This window comes from Micrasema longulum, unplaced genomic scaffold (assembly GCF_059751315.1).
Source record: "Micrasema longulum isolate JH-2025_06_02 unplaced genomic scaffold, ASM5975131v1 h1tg000199l, whole genome shotgun sequence".
NCBI classification, from domain to species: Eukaryota; Metazoa; Arthropoda; class Insecta; order Trichoptera; family Brachycentridae; genus Micrasema; species Micrasema longulum.
The window spans coordinates 90,313-106,079 of record NW_028277404.1 but is presented as its reverse complement, the minus strand read 5'-3'; the positions used below and the strand labels follow the sequence as shown (position 1 = coordinate 106,079).

The window sequence follows — 15,767 nt, the reverse complement described above, 5'->3', positions numbered from 1 at the left end:
TTATCGAAGGCTCCGCGGATGTCGAGTGAGATCGCTATTAATATTTTTTTATCATGCAGCGCCGTTCTAATTATCTTGACGGAAGCGTTGAGAGCATCTTCCGTAGATTTTTGAGGGGTGAATCCAAATTGTTTTGAACTTAACTTACCTTGACGATGAAAATTCCAGTTTATTCTATTGATGATCAATTTTTCCAGCACCTTACCAAACACTGAAATGAGGCCAATCGGTCTGTAGGATCTGATATCTTGTAAGTCATCCTTTCCTGGTTTTGGTATAACTATGATCTTTGCAATTTTCCAGCGAGTTGGAAAATGACTTATTCTAAGACATGCATTATACAAACTTGTTACTAATGATCTATCCACGTTAAAAAAATGAAGGCAAATATCAGCGGTGAAGTGATCCTCTCCCGGTGCCTTACTCGAATTTATATTTGTTATTATATCTTCTATCTCTTCTTCCGTGAATAGTGGATCGTCATCAGTATAAGGTATTACTTCTGCCATCCGTTTGATTTCGATTTGTTCTCGAGTTTCTTGCTGCGTATCATCGTCTGGAAAAAACTTCCGTAGTAGTCGCTCGGCAGTTTCCTCAGCCGATGCTAGATGTTCGCTGCCGTCTTTCAGGGTAGCTAATGGGATGTTCCTTCTTCCTTTAATCAGCACTCTGTGAATTGCAGTCCATGCTGTTTCCCTGTCTTGTGAAGCGCAGTAACTTTTCCATGACTCGGTTTTGGCATTTTCTATAGCGTTTTTGTAATCTTGTTTTGCTTTTAAATACTCAGGAAGTGTTATTGTCTCTCTTCTAATTCTTCCTGAGTTCTGGAGCTTGTGTTTACATTTTATCGCAATTTTTTTAAGCTTGTCAAGTTCGACGCTCCACCATGGGCAGGGTTTCCTTTTATAAGGTTTTCTAATTGGTATGCTTGCCTTGCACGATTCACTTAATATGTCCATCAAATTGGCAATTTTTGTTTCCAAGTCAAGCGTGTTTTTACATTCGGAAAACGATTCTTTTGTTATTTTTCGAATCCTTTGTTGGCATTTTATGTCTTTAGAAAATTTCTCCCAATTAGCTTTTTTGGTATTGTAAATGGCAGTTTTTGAATCCGTAGGGTTCCATGTTCTAGCAGAAATTTCGAAAGAAATAGGATTGTGGTCACTGAGTTGATTAAAGTTGGGTTCCACCTTCCATTTATCAACACTGTCTAATAAGCTAGTGGAACAGAATGTCAAGTCAATAACGCTCTTTAAGTGACGGTTTCCACGGTAGGTATCGAAAGTAGGCTGATTGCCATTATTTAAGGTATGCAGATTTAGTTCCGAGAAAAAATCTGCAACTTCTTCCCCTCTCCGATCTGTTCTCGTACTACCCCACCAAACGTTTTTAGCGTTCAGGTCTCCTCCAATAAGAATATTGTTAGTCTTTAGATGTCTCAGCTTATTGAGGATTGGAGAGATGTCAGAGTTGGGTTCAATATATATGGATCCAATAATAACAGGTCCGACTTCTGTGGCTATTCTCACCAGTGTAGTATTGGAATCACTAAATTTACTCAACAAAATACCACACAAATTGGATTTGCAAAAGACCACTGCTGCTTTGCAGATTGGCTTGGAAGATGTCACTGTTTGAAAAACAGTAACTCCTGAAGTTTTAATTCTGCCAGAATTGCCCGTGTAGGGTTCTTGAAGCAGCAGTATATCGGCTTCCATCCTGTTGGCGAATGCTTCTTCTTGTGCCGCTTTGCAGCGGCCCAAATTCCACTGAATTATTTTAACCGCGCCGTCGGCAATAACTTGGATCCCCTCATTTGATACCCGAGTCGTGTTAGCCATAGTTGATCCTTTCCATGGTGCGGAGCACAATTCTTGCACGATAAGGACAGTCCCTGTCATTGGCTCTGTGTTTCGAGGCGTCGGTCTTTCCTTTTACCATCTTGACACAGTTCCAACAGCGATACTCCTCCTCTTTATCTTTATTTGTGCAAGTTGAAGACTTGTGTTCGCCCGCGCAGTGCAGACAACGATCTTTGCTCTCGCCGCATCTGGAAGCAGAGTGTCCGTAGCCCATGCATTTAAAACATTGCATAATCGGGCAGCTATCTTCAACTCGCACGCGCTGATAGCCTATGCTTATTCTGCCTTGAGTTATCATTGCTTCACGAACATCATTATTAACTATGAGGACGACATTTCTAAGTCTCTCGCTATTTCGGTTTTTAAAAGTCCGTTGAAGTTTCAAAGCGTCTTTGTCCTGGCCAGCGACATCGAATATTGAGTCATTCTGTTGGAGAATATACTCAATTATTTCGTCATCACGAGTCTCCTTCTCGATTCCTTTAAGAATAACAGTGGGCATGAGTCGTTTTCCCTCTTTAGCAACCAAATTGCCTTTCGTCAGTCTCGGAAGAGCAATTCTGATTTTATCAGCATCATCAAACGTTGGGCATTTTATAATAACCTTATTGTCTTTGGCTGATATTAGCGCACTAACCCCTACCTTCAAATCTGCTGGTCTGACATCCTGCCTCAGCGTCGCCTTGATATCGGAAGTCGTCTTTGATTTATCTGTTGCACTTACAATAACAGCGTGTGAAGAGTTTGACGCTGCAACAGACGCATAACTGCTTGAAGAAATCCCGCTGGCAGTTGCATGTGGCATCATTGCATTCCTTTGAATGAGGGCCATTTTTTCTTTTAAATGAGTCACGTCCTGCAACTGGCTCCTTCTGGCCAGTTCTGTTGCCATATCAATAATATCTGTAAAAATTGACATCAGACCTTCCCGAGTTTCTTTATTGATATTTCCCTTAAGAGGATCTACCAATCGCAAACCTTTGGTAGATAGTTTTATCACTTCTAAAGAGATGCTGTCAAGCGGATAGTTATCTGCTAGTTTACCTTTAGCTGCAGGAGAAAAGATGGATGCTGCGGGGACTGGGGTTGTTGATTCTTCTGTCGTTACTGAAACAGAAGATTTCTGTGCATTAATTGGAATTTGTTTTGTGTTCCTAACAATTTTAGCCTGAACAGCCTTTTTTTGTTCCGTTGGTTGCTTCTGCGGTGCAGGTTGCTTCAATATTGGGGCTTGTTTCTGCGTGGGGTTTCTCTTCAGAGTACTTTTAGTGCTTTTCTCTAGCTCCGGACTGCTAGCCGTTCTTCTTATTCTAGTCGTGGGAGGTGAACGTGGTGTGAGACCGGACGTCTCGAAAGGATTTCCTAAAGCCGAAAAACTCTCCGGTGACGACATCTTTAAGCTGCTGTTTCAGCTAGGAATGGATGTGGGAGGATGTTGGCCTCCTTTTCCAAATAAATTTGGAAAAGATGTCTACACCCTCACTCGGAAACTTCCGGGTGAGGTGAAACCAAGCTCAACGTAAAACCGCCCAGCACCTGCACTAAATTGATCTGTTTATTAAAACAGTTCAAATAGTCGATGTGGTCGCAAGGATAGCGACCCCAAAGAGGACCTGTATCTAAGCGAGAGTACGCCGCGCCGAGAGTACAGCGCGCCGACCCTTAACCAACACAACGAAATAGCCGGGTAGGAAATAAATCCCCCCCGCTAAACGAAAGCAGCCGCAAAATACATTTAAAAAAAAAAAAAAATAAAAAAAAATTCCTAGTCCGTGGAGGAAAATTCCCCTCTGCCGTGATCAAGATAAAATCGGATCTGATCCGTTGACCTTTCCTCGACAATCCCGACACAGACGGATATCCTAATCTACCCCGGGAACAGAGTGGTCTGGAAGATAAGGTGGTGACTCCTACGCTTCCATACCCCCTGTCCACAACTGATACCCCAAACTCCAGTTACGAGGGTGGTTCCTCGAACTAGAGAAGAAGCACAGCCGGATACAAGCTAGCTGGCCCTCGAGGTCCGCGGAGTGTCACCTCAGTGACGGATGAGTGCCCCGGGAATGTTGGCAGGGAAGGGAAGAACAGTGGAGGGAACCTACGCAAACAGCCAAAAGAGTAACCACACAGACGAGAGACTCCCTTCAATACCAAGGCACGTCCTTTCCTTCGCTATACTACTCTGCCTTCCCTGTGGTACACCCAATGAGATTATATTACTACCCACTTAGGTATTTGAATAAAAAGCGGTATAACTCCGGAACTAGAAGAGATAAAAATACACTGTCACGAAGTTAAACGTACTTCATCAAATGGCGCGTCTAATGGAAAACACAAAATATTTCTACCGCTTATCACAAAGAGAGCGTTCACCGAAAAAGAGTCGAAATTCAGTTTTTGGGTAGAAAAATGACACAAAATTGATGTTTTTCAAAATTAAAAACTAAAACTGCACTTACCTTATCGATCCGCGTAGATTGTTACGTCACTAGTAACACAATCCACAACCACGCGGTGTGTCGAAAAAACGGTATATCTCGGAAACGGTTAGGTTAGGTTAGGTTAGGTTAGGTTAGGTTAGGTTAGGTTAGGTTAGGTTAGGTTAGGTTAGGTTAGGTTAGGTTAGGTTAGGTTAGGTTAGGTTAGGTTGGTTTTTCTTATGTTTTTTATCTTTTTTTTCTTATTTTTTATCTTTTTTATCTTTTTTCTTATGTTTCTTATGTTTTTTATCTTTTTTCTTATGTTTCTTATGTTTTTTTATCTTTTTTTATCTTTTTTCTTATGTTTTTTATCTTTTTTCTTATGTTTCTTATGTTTTTTATCTTTTTTCTTATGTTTCTTATGTTTTTTATCTTTTTTTATCTTTTTTCTTATGTTTTTATCTTTTTTCTTATGTTTCTTATGTTTTTTATCTTTTTTTATCTTTTTTCTTATGTTTTTTATCTTTTTTCTTATGTTTCTTATGTTTTTTATCTTTTTTATCTTTTTTTAATCATAGGTTAGGTTAGGTTAGGTTAGGTTGGTTTTTCTTATGTTTTTTATGTTTTTTTTCTTATTTTTTATCTTTTTTATCTTTTTTCTTATGTTTCTTATGTTTTTTATCTTTTTTCTTATGTTTCTTATGTTTTTTATCTTTTTTTATCTTTTTTCTTATGTTTTTTATCTTTTTTCTTATGTTTCTTATGTTTTTTATCTTTTTTCTTATGTTTTTTATCTTTTTTATCTTTTTTTAATCATTTTTAACGTTTTTCTTATGTTTTTTATCTTTTTTTCTTATTTTTATCTTTTTTCCTATTTTTTTTATCATTTTTATCTTTTTTTTGTAAAAATCGGCCCACGCGTTTTCGAGATGTGAGTTTTTATGAACGAAAGTTAGGTTATGTCTTCGTAGCTCGGTCGCCTTGCGCGTTAGCGTGTCCGACGTCATGACCGATTCCGCGCGCACGATTAAACCTAGATGGAGAGAATTTTTTTCGTCAAAATCGGCCGGCGCGTTACGGAGATGCATTACCGCCATCTGGCGGCGAAAGCCGAAACTAAAAAAAAATAAATTAAATAAATATATTTGAATATGAAATAAAATAGAACAACACGAGAGAAAAAATAATAAAATAAAAGTTTCGCATTTTGGCCGCTAGATGTCACTTAATAAAATTAAATAAAATAATTAAATAGGTTAGGTTAGGTTAGGTTAGGTTAGGTTAGGTTAGGTTAGGTTAGGTTAGGTTAGGTTAGGTTAGGTTAGGTTAGGTTAGGTTAGGTTAGGTTAGGTTAGGTTAGGTTAGGTTAGGTTAGGTTAGGTTAGGTTAGGTTTTTTTTTTTTTTTTTTTTTTTAAATAATTTTATTATCCTTCATTAATTTTCACCTTGCTTATATATGCAAGGTTTTTTCACAAACTACTTAAATGGTTTCTTAAATCTAAAAAAATAATACAAATTTTAAACATGTTTTGAGAATAAATAAAATTGTGAGTGCAGTTTCAACTGCTTTTTGCCTAATAACTTGACGTCTTAAAGTTCAAAAATGTACACATTACAGAAAATAGGTGTAAAAAAGTTAGCATCCAATGGCTCCTTATTTCTCTACAGGGTTTAATCATATTTAAATGTTCACATAAGAAAAGCATCAGAATTAGTTTCTTAAATCTAAACAAAGTACACTATTATAAAACTTGTAAAATAACTACATAAATGAGTTTTCTTAAGTTATACCACCAACTTGAAAAAGTGCAGTTACGTAAAAATTTAGATAGAATCGATACATTTACATTAAGAAGTAAACTTTCATAATTTAGAAAAAGGGAAAAGAAAAACCGTAAAGATCCTCAACAAGAATAGGAACATAGTTAGTTTCTTAAATATAAACAGAATTTTATAATATATAAATGTTCACATAACAATTAGTTTCCTAAATACAAAACATTAATCTTAAAAAACTAGTCTTAAAATTTAAGCAAGGTTATATAAATTACATAAATATGCACATGAAAATAGCTGCAAAAATAAGTTTTCCTAAGTCCCAAGTCCTAAAAACATGCTAACATGTTCTAAAAACGCCTTATAGTACATAGTTCACAAAAAGTTACAACAATTTATTGTTACTAGATTACTTTAGTAAAGTTCAGTGAAAATTCAAGTAAAAAAAAAACATAGAAAATACATATGGCTAAACTACATAAGAAAAGATTAAATATAAAAAAAACATCAGAAAAAAAAAAGAAATGAAAAACAACCGACCAATTCCTGGACGGTTCCAAAAGGGGTTTTAGTACATTGATATAACAATAAAGTAGTAACATATTATTTTTCTTAAATCTAAACAGGGTTATGAAGTACTTTAACATTAACATAAAAAGAAAAAAACAACAAAGTTAGTTTCGTAAATCCAAATATAAACCATTTCTGGAAAACGTGAAGAATAAATCGAATTGTTTCAACAAAGTAGTATAGAAACGAGATTCACACTTACAGAAAATACAGGTAGTAAGAAAATGAGAAAGAGTCGCATAAACAGTAAATAAAGAAAACAAAATAACAAACTAAAGCTATATAGTCTGAGTTATCCGATAATAGCGTTACATTTGTTGGCACACATATTGATAATCAATGAATTTGCATTAAGATTAAGAGAACAACAACAACAAGAAAAGAACAAGAAACAGAGTTTAACTTACTTATACCTACGAGCTACGTGCCACGGTTCCCCACCAGGTTTTTGCATATATTGTTACAAAATAGTATTAAAGATAAAGAAATAGTAAAGTGATGTCAAATGAAATGAATTTTTGTGCAAATGAAAGCACCTTACAATAATAAAAATAACTTTTTATTTACAGATTTTCACTTTTAGGACAAAATTTTGCAACAAAAGAAGAAGAAGCACTGTTCAGCTGCTTTACACCTACATATTAGGTTCTCCACAAAGATTATACATACATGTTATAAAAAAGTATTGAAGATAGTGAAGACGACATATTATATGAAATAAAATGAGTTTCTGTGCAAAATAAAAGCACCTTACAATAAGAAAGATAACATTATATTTACAGGTTTACATTTAAGAGTTATATTTGCACTTCACGGTTAGCAAAAGACATGGACTTATAATTATATTTACATATGAACAGTGAAAATATGTTGACATTTAGTTTAAAATGGTTTAATAAAAATGATTATGTTTGCATTGAGAAAAGAGTTCAGGAGAAAATAAAAGTTAGAATAAAAAGAAAAATGATAGTGTTTGATTTGCCACCAACAAAGTGATAAATATAAGAAAAAATAAATATTTTTTTTTTTTTTTTTTTTTTTTTTTTTTTATTTTTTTTTTAGTTAGGTTAGGTTAGGTTAGGTTAGGTTAGGTTAGGTTAGGTTAGGTTAGGTTAGGTTAGGTTAGGTTAGGTTAGGTTAGGTTAGGTTAGGTTAGGTTAGGTTAGGTTAGGTTAGGTTAGGTTAGGTTAGGTTAGGTTAGGTTAGGTTAGGTTAGGTTAGGTTAGGTTAGGTTAGGTTAGGTTAGGTTAGGTTAGGTTAGGTTAGGTTAGGTTAGGTTAGGTTAGGTTAGGTTAGGTTAGGTTAGGTTAGGTTAGGTTAGGTTAGGTTAGGTTAGGTTAGGTTAGGTTAGGTTAGGTTAGGTTAGGTTAGGTTAGGTTAGGTTAGGTTAGGTTAGGTTAGGTTAGGTTAGGTTAGGTTAGGTTAGGTTAGGTTAGGTTAGGTTAGGTTAGGTTAGGTTAGGTTAGGTTAGGTTAGGTTAGGTTAGGTTAGGTTTTTTTTTTTTTTTTTTTTCTTTGTTGTGTTATTTGATATCCCTTGCTTATAACTATACAAGGTGATATTTTTGGGCTGTTATTTTTGTTAGTGCTTTGTGTATGATTTTATGTGTTTATGTTTTGTGTTGAAGCTGTGACATGGACTATTTGCACTTTCCGACATTCGTCTAGTGCCTATCCATCTTCGTCCCGCCCGCCCACGTTTTACTAAACAATGTCGCGATTCCCAGTCCAGTGTCACGCTTCATGCACAGGCGGTCACCTTGCGGTTTTTGCCAAGTGCGCTCTGCGTACACTAACTTAGTCACCACAACATATCCAGCAACACGTGCGCATGTCGAGACTCGGAATTGGAATCAGCACCGTTGTCAAGGGAACCATGTAAAACCTTGACTGGAAAGGGATTAACATAAATTTATATTTCTATAGCATAATAACAATAAATGTAACGAAAGTTACATAATAATTTGTAACAATAAGTTATTTAACAATAGATACTTAACAAAAGTTACGCACCTACTTCATAACAATATATATGTAGCAAAAGTTACATATCAACTTCAAAACAATAATGTAACAAAAGTTACATTACAGAGTCAGTCAAAGCAACAAGTAACAACAAGTAACAAAATAACAGTAACAACTGTAAAATGGTTAAACTATAGCAATTTAAATATAAAATATAGCTATGTCTATTGTTAGTGCATGCATATCACAGTTGAAAAGTTTTGGGTACCTGCCCCATTACTTGTTCATTGGCCTTATTTTTTCTATTATTAGTTTAGCGTAAGACACGAACTTTTGGGACAATATGCTGTGCTGTAGAACTGTCCGAAAATCTTCAATTGCAATTTTTCTTTTGTTGCACTCTTTTTCCAAATCATACCTTTCTTTCGCAAACATTGGGCAGTGAAGGAGAAGATGTTGGACATTTTGCTCGCTTAGCGTATCGCATGGGCAGGCACTGCTACTCTTCAATTTAAATCTGTGAAGATACGAAAGTGTAGCACCGTGACCTGTGAGAATTTGTGTTAATTCAAAGGTGTGTTTGTTTGCTTTGCCAAATTGCTTGCAGTCATTTAAATTTTCAAAGAAATATTTAGTTACTGACCCAGTAGAGCTTGTTTGGTATCGGTTTTCCCATTCTTCGAGAGACTTTTCTCTTAGTTCCCTTTTTGCGTAGCTTAGTGGAAACTTTGTGTATAGCTTTACAGTTTTTACGTGTAAGGCTGCATCTTTCGCTAACTCGTCAGCTCTATCATTTCCAGAGAGACCGTTATGACCACGTATCCACAAGAATTTGCATTCAATGCCTCTTTTCTCGAGATTTCTCGAAGATTCTTGTATGCAGAATACCATGGGATTGTTAGGCGATCCATCATCTAGCGCCTGAATAGAGCTTTTTGAATCTGACAATAAGTTGACAGTCTTCCAGTTTTTCTTTTTGCTAGTGACCCATTCTAGTGCCTTCACAATTGCGAAGAGTTCGGCTTGGAATACCGTGCAGTAGTCTGCCATGGGAAGCTTCTTACTGTACAACTCTCCGGAATTGTCAAATGCGGCGAAGGCAGCGCCCACTTTCCCTCCAGTTTTACTGCCGTCCGTGTAGATGTCTATTTCATCCTCTGGAAATTCAAGTCTGGCGTACGTTTCTGGATGCCCAGTAGATAAGCCCACTTGTTTGCTTGGATGTGGAAGATCTGTATAGGCGATCCTTCCTTGATACAATATGTCGTTTGGAGCATTTATGATAGTATGGTTCAATTTTGTGTAATAGATATCGCTAATCTCTTTAATTCTAATATCCAATGGCATGAGTCCTGCAATTGCCTGGACCGAGGTGAGGGATGTAGTTCTATATGCTTTGCTTATTCTTATTCCCATTGACCGTTGAATTCTATTTAGTTTTGTCTGGATATTTTTCCTCTTTGCTGCTTCTGACCATACCGCGGCAGCATAAGTAATAGTGGGTTCTACTACCCCGCTATAAATCGTTCTTACTATTTCTGGGCTGAGTCCCCATGTCGGTTTGGCCATGAATGTTAGGCGATTTGCTATTTTCGCTGCTTTTTTTGTTATTGAGTCAACGTGTTTACTCCAATTTAGATTTTCGTCCAGAACTACACCAAGGATTTTACAATCTTTGACAAAATAAAGCCTTTTTCCTCTCATAAATATATTTGGAGGTTGTGCTTTTCTCTTAGTTATAAATAGAGCATTTGTTTTTTCTTCGGAAAATTTTAATTTTACTTTGTCTCCCCAAGAAGTGACTAAGGAGAGAGTTTCGTTTGTTATTTGTTCCAATAAGTTCGTATCTTTGTGCTTTATTAAAACTAGGACATCATCTGCAAATGCTTGTAAATGAACATTGCAGTGATAACTTAACTGTAAAAGTTCGTCTAGGACGATATTCCAAAGCACCGGTCCACAAGCAGATCCCTGTATGCAACCTTTGTTTGAACTTTTATTTGAGTATGCGCCAGCGTATTTAACTTCTACCATCCTGTCGGAGTGGTAGTCTTGGAAGACATTGAATATGTTCTTCGGGCACTCAAGTTTTGTTAATTGATTTAAAATATGGGGCCACCAAGCGTTATCGAAGGCCCCTTTAATATCTAAGGATATAGCACAGACATGGTAACCATTCTTTGTTGCTTCTTTAATGAGAGTGACCGCATTCACCATGGCGTCTTCGGCACTCTTTTGTTGGGTAAATCCGTATTGATTATGGCTTAGTTTTTCAAGTTTATTGAATCTCCATGAGATTCTTTTGATTAAAAGTTTTTCTAAGACCTTTCCAAATACGGGTAAAAGACCGATTGGCCTATATGAAGACACGTCTCCGTAATCTTCTTTACCTGGTTTTGGGATTACTTTTACTCTGGCAATTTTCCATAGTGCTGGGAAGCAGCCGAGTCTCAGACTCGCATTAAATATGCTATGAATGGTGTTTGGAATGCATTCGAATGTTTTTTGGCAAATGTCTGCAGTGAAATGATCGCGGCCCGGTGCTTTACTGGAATTTAAACTAAATAGAATATTTCTTATTTCTAATAACGTAAAAGGCATATCATTATCGGCTAGTAGATTTTTTGCTATATTTTGCCTAATTTCGAGTTGCTCGCTTGTTTCACCGTGCGTGGTATCATCCGGAAAGAAATGTTTAAGAAGCTCAGTTGCCGACTCCTGCGCTGAGGTGGTTTGAACGCCGTTGAATTTAAGCGTCTCGGGGGGTCGTGATTGTGAATTTCTTAATATTCTTTGTACCGTAGACCAAACCGTATCTTTATTTTGTCCCGTACAGAAATCCTTACAGCTTTTAGTCTTAGCTAACGAGATCGCCTCTTTATATTTTTGCTTGATCTCTATGTATGCTGGTAATGTTACGAAATTTCTTCTACCAGCAGCCGAGTTAACCAATTTCCTTTTTAATCTAATGACTTCTTTTTTAAGATCATTTAGTTCTGCAGTCCACCAGGGACATTTTTTGGTTTTTGAGGCTTTAATGTTGGGGATGGATGAGCGACAGGCTTTAGATATTGCATCTGTAATAGTACTTACCTGTCTGTTTAGGACGCTCGGTTCAATATTTTCGTCTATTTTTATTGAATTTAGCTCTTTTTCTGTTAATATTTTCTTTAAGGTTTTTTGAAATGTTTTCCAGTTTGCTTTGCTGGTTTTGTATAGAAACGTCGTAGCGTCATTTACACAAGTATTAGAGTCCGTTTCTAATGTAATATTAAATGTAACTGCATTATGGTCTGAAAGAGCGGCTAGCTGTCGGTCGACTCGCCATTTTTCGACTAGACCAATCATGTTTGTAGAGCATGTTGTGATGTCTATGATGCTTGTTAACAAATCATTTCCTCGAAACGTTTCGAATGTGGGTGTGGTTCCCTCGTTTAATATGTGAAGTTGATTTTGGGACATGAAGTCTGTAACTCTATCTCCTCTTTTGTCTGATCTGTCGCTGCCCCACCAGATGCTCTTAGAATTTGCATCTGCCCCGATAAGAATTAGATTTTTGATCTTATCGTTCAACAAGGTGCTGATTTTGCTCAGGCAGGAGTCGACGTCTTCGCTTGGAGTAAAATATTGGGAGCCTAATACAAGTGTTTGTAATGTTGTTTTAATTTCAATAAAAACGCTCGTAGTATCACTATATTTATCTAAGAGTATGCAGCTCTGAGATATCTCAGAGTTAAAAATTATAACGGCTGCCTTTACTGGTGAATTTCGGCTACACTTTTGAAATATTTTGCCACTGAACGTTGATTTATTGATCTTTCCGGTGTTACCAGTATACGGCTCTTGTATGAGTGCTATGTCATACTTTTGTTGTATAGCTTGTTCTAAAAATGACAATGTGGCTGCCTCGCATCTTTGGAGGTTTGCCTGAGCAACTTTAATGGTTTTTATAGATTTACTGTCCATAATCGACCATGTTTCTATATCTAACTAGTTGTCTTTGGTGTGCCGGACACTCCAGACTTAGAGCTTTGTGGTCAGTTGGTGTTTTGCTTTTATAAACTTTGTTGACTATGGAGCAGTTGTAACATTTGATTTTAATGTCGGTATTTAAGCATTGAGCAGCCTTGTGCTCTCCGCCACACTTCCAACAGACCTCTTTGTTTTTGCAATGAGCAACGGAATGTCCGTAACTCATGCATTTTTGACATGAAATGATGGCCATGTATTCTGCCACCCAGACTCTGTCGTACCCAATATTAACGCGTTCCATTTTAACGAGGCGGGACCAAATTTGCCAAGTTTGCTTCTATTACCCTCATATGACCAAAGCCCAGGCTGGATTTCCTCCATAGAGAGTTAGTTATTAATTTCTAAATTTATTTCAATAGAAAGGGAAAACATTTTTGCGAAGGATTTTTACATTATCCACATTTATGGATGTTTCGACCTGGCTGGTTTTATTGGCCACTTTACACGCTGTGTAAAAATCACCGTTCTGCCCATGTTCAAACATCTACATTTCCTCAACTCGTCCATCTATATAATAATACAGCCAGATAAATCTCACCTACATCGATAAAGGTTTCAGATCTTTAACATCAAGTTCATTTTTTTATAATTTATTGCCCAAAAAAAGTTATGTTCAAAACTCGTTTACTTATCGCAGCTGCTCCAAATTTAATTTACTTTGTCCCCATTTAGATATTTTTAATACAAAATTTTGTGACTTAAAAAAAAAACTTTTTGAAACACTGTAAAATAAAATATTTGTCAGTGTGTAATAAGTTAATGTTCCTTTAATTATGTTTATTTTATTATAAAATCAAAATTTTGAATTGGTCAACTATATTATGAAAATCCCTCTCTTCCACTCCTCCACTCTCTATTTCCTCATCTTTTTCAGAGCTCTTTTTTTTCTCATGTCTTCTATAATATTTTTTTTTTCTCTTTACTTTGTAACATGTTCTCTCATTATATTTGTGAAAAACTTTAATTGGATGTATGTACTATTTTTTATATTTTGTATTCTTATAGAACAACTGTTGTTTTTCCTTAATAAATAAAAATAAAAATAAATAAAATACAAGTCAACAGGTGTTACACAGTGAGTTAAGTGGCCACTTGAACCACCCAATGACAGGTCATAAGCCTTGTAAATGCTAAAACATCCCTATTCCCGTCTCAAAAATATGTTTTCTCTCTGTTGCAGCAAATTTGTATCTCTCTGTTGCAAAATGGGTCCGATTACGTATGCAATCATCATATTACCAAAGTTAAAGTCTATCTTTTTGAAGCACCTATCAAGCTTTCTTTAAATTTGCATTTCAATTATTTACGCAAACATTTCTAACACAGTCCATTTTCAATATTTATAAATAAAACAAAAATCAGTTGGTGGTAGAGCGAAATTTCTACCTTGGACTTTTGACTCTTGAGTTCGCAACTCCACAACGAGACCTCTCCCGGACTCTGAAAATTGGTTTTGCCATTGCGTTGCGATTTTATAAAAATTAGAGATTGAATTAAAATAACCTTCATTAAAGAAAGAAGGCTGATGATTATAGGCAAATCCAATAACTTTAAAACACTATTTTCTTTTTTACTTACGGCATTTCTCAACCTTGCGACATTTTCCTTTGTGTAGAATCAATCCAGGCTTACAATAGCATCCTGGAACACATTGTTTAGTGCAAGCGGGATTCCTTATATCACACGTGGGTGGACATGCTGAGCCACAATAATTAAACTCCATATTTGGATCCAGGCATCGAGCTAAAAAATGAAATTAATCCCTAAAGAATTTTAATAAATCGTGATTTCAAATGCCAACCATTTCTTGTGACGTTTAATTTGAATGTTTCATCAAAGTATGTTCAATTTAATAATACGGAGCAATTGATATAATCCAAAATAAAAACAAGCTAAGATCAGGCCAAAAATGTTTAAAACATTTATTACGGATGATATTTTAAAAATTGACATATTTTTTGTCTAAAAAATCTTGCCAGACACACAGAATGTACCAAATGCTTGTTAAAATTAAAAAGGTTAGATGTTCGTTCGCAAGTATCTTCACAGATGTCAGTATACCCTTATTTAGTTTTTTAATGAATCCCTGTTAACTTACGACAGCTTCCCCTAGGAACGCATGAGTTATCCCTGTCTCTGACATATCCTGGAGCGCAGTTACAGCCGCGACTGCAGATAGTTGAAGGATATGGCTGAAGGGTTGTTGATTCAGTTCCTTGTGCCCCTCCTTTAAGATACTCACAAGTTTCTGAACATGCGTCAACACATTCAGCCGGGATTTGGTTGGGTCCGGGACAAACGATAGCTGAAAGTACAAAAAAATATCGTATTTTAGTTAATCCATTTTGTTTCTTTAACCCTCCCTCCGCGGTGATGTGTAGCTAGTACACATTGCGTCTAATAATTATAATATCTTTATAAATATAATAGATATTGGGTTCAGATTTTCAGTATTCTTCTATTACACATTTACGTATCGACTGAAATAATTTGTTATTAAATAATAAGTACTTATTAGGCACAGAAAAATATTCTATCGGAAATCGGGGATAAATTACAAATATCATCAAAAGTGTACTCTCAGTCAGTCACGTAGTCCAGTACTATAAAGCTACTTAGTAGCTCTAAGGAAGTTGGCGCGGGTGCACGTTTCACCCGAGTCGTAAGCGAAACCAAATGGTATTTTTATGTTTTCAGCAGTTAGATTTAAAATAGTATCATCTTTTAATTAAATTATGGCGAATTAAAGCCATTTCCTATAAATATTATATTTTTCCCTTTTTAAATCTCTTATTCTTTTAATGTGTAGTGACTACACAGCACCGTAACGCGCGGGTGTTTTTAGGACAGTAAGGGAAAGGTTAAAGGTTGCATGAGTGTCGCTTTATCAATTTCCGCATATAATTTATTTATTTATTTAAGCTAATCGGCAGGCTTACAAAACCCTTTATGGATTGTAATAAAATATTTATGTACGGTGTCCTCACTTCTAAACATTCTTAGAAATTATGTATTTTTTATGAAAGGTAAGGTAATAATTGCATGATCTAGGCATACGTGGTATGTGTCATCTTTAATGCAATGCTGTTTAAAAATGCTGTTTAAAAAGTTCGTCGGCGTCGGTTTAAAAGACAACAGAACA

At 35.9% G+C, this 15,767-nt stretch overlaps 1 protein-coding gene across 1 annotated transcript in view; it reads right to left on the bottom strand.

Moving 5' to 3' along the window:
* Positions 1-3,900: 3,900 nt before the first annotated feature.
* LOC148283769 (zonadhesin-like) overlaps positions 3,901-15,767 on the bottom strand; it is a 28,281-nt gene continuing 16,414 nt past the window's right edge. Inside the window, exons 7-10 of the mRNA XM_088243299.1 lie at positions 14,724-14,930; positions 14,204-14,368; positions 9,482-9,750; positions 3,901-3,960 (exon numbers count right to left, since the gene is read on the bottom strand). Of these exons, the coding sequence (XP_088099425.1) occupies positions 3,901-3,960; positions 9,482-9,750; positions 14,204-14,368; positions 14,724-14,930 (701 nt within the window). The remainder of the gene's footprint in view (positions 3,961-9,481; positions 9,751-14,203; positions 14,369-14,723; positions 14,931-15,767) is intronic.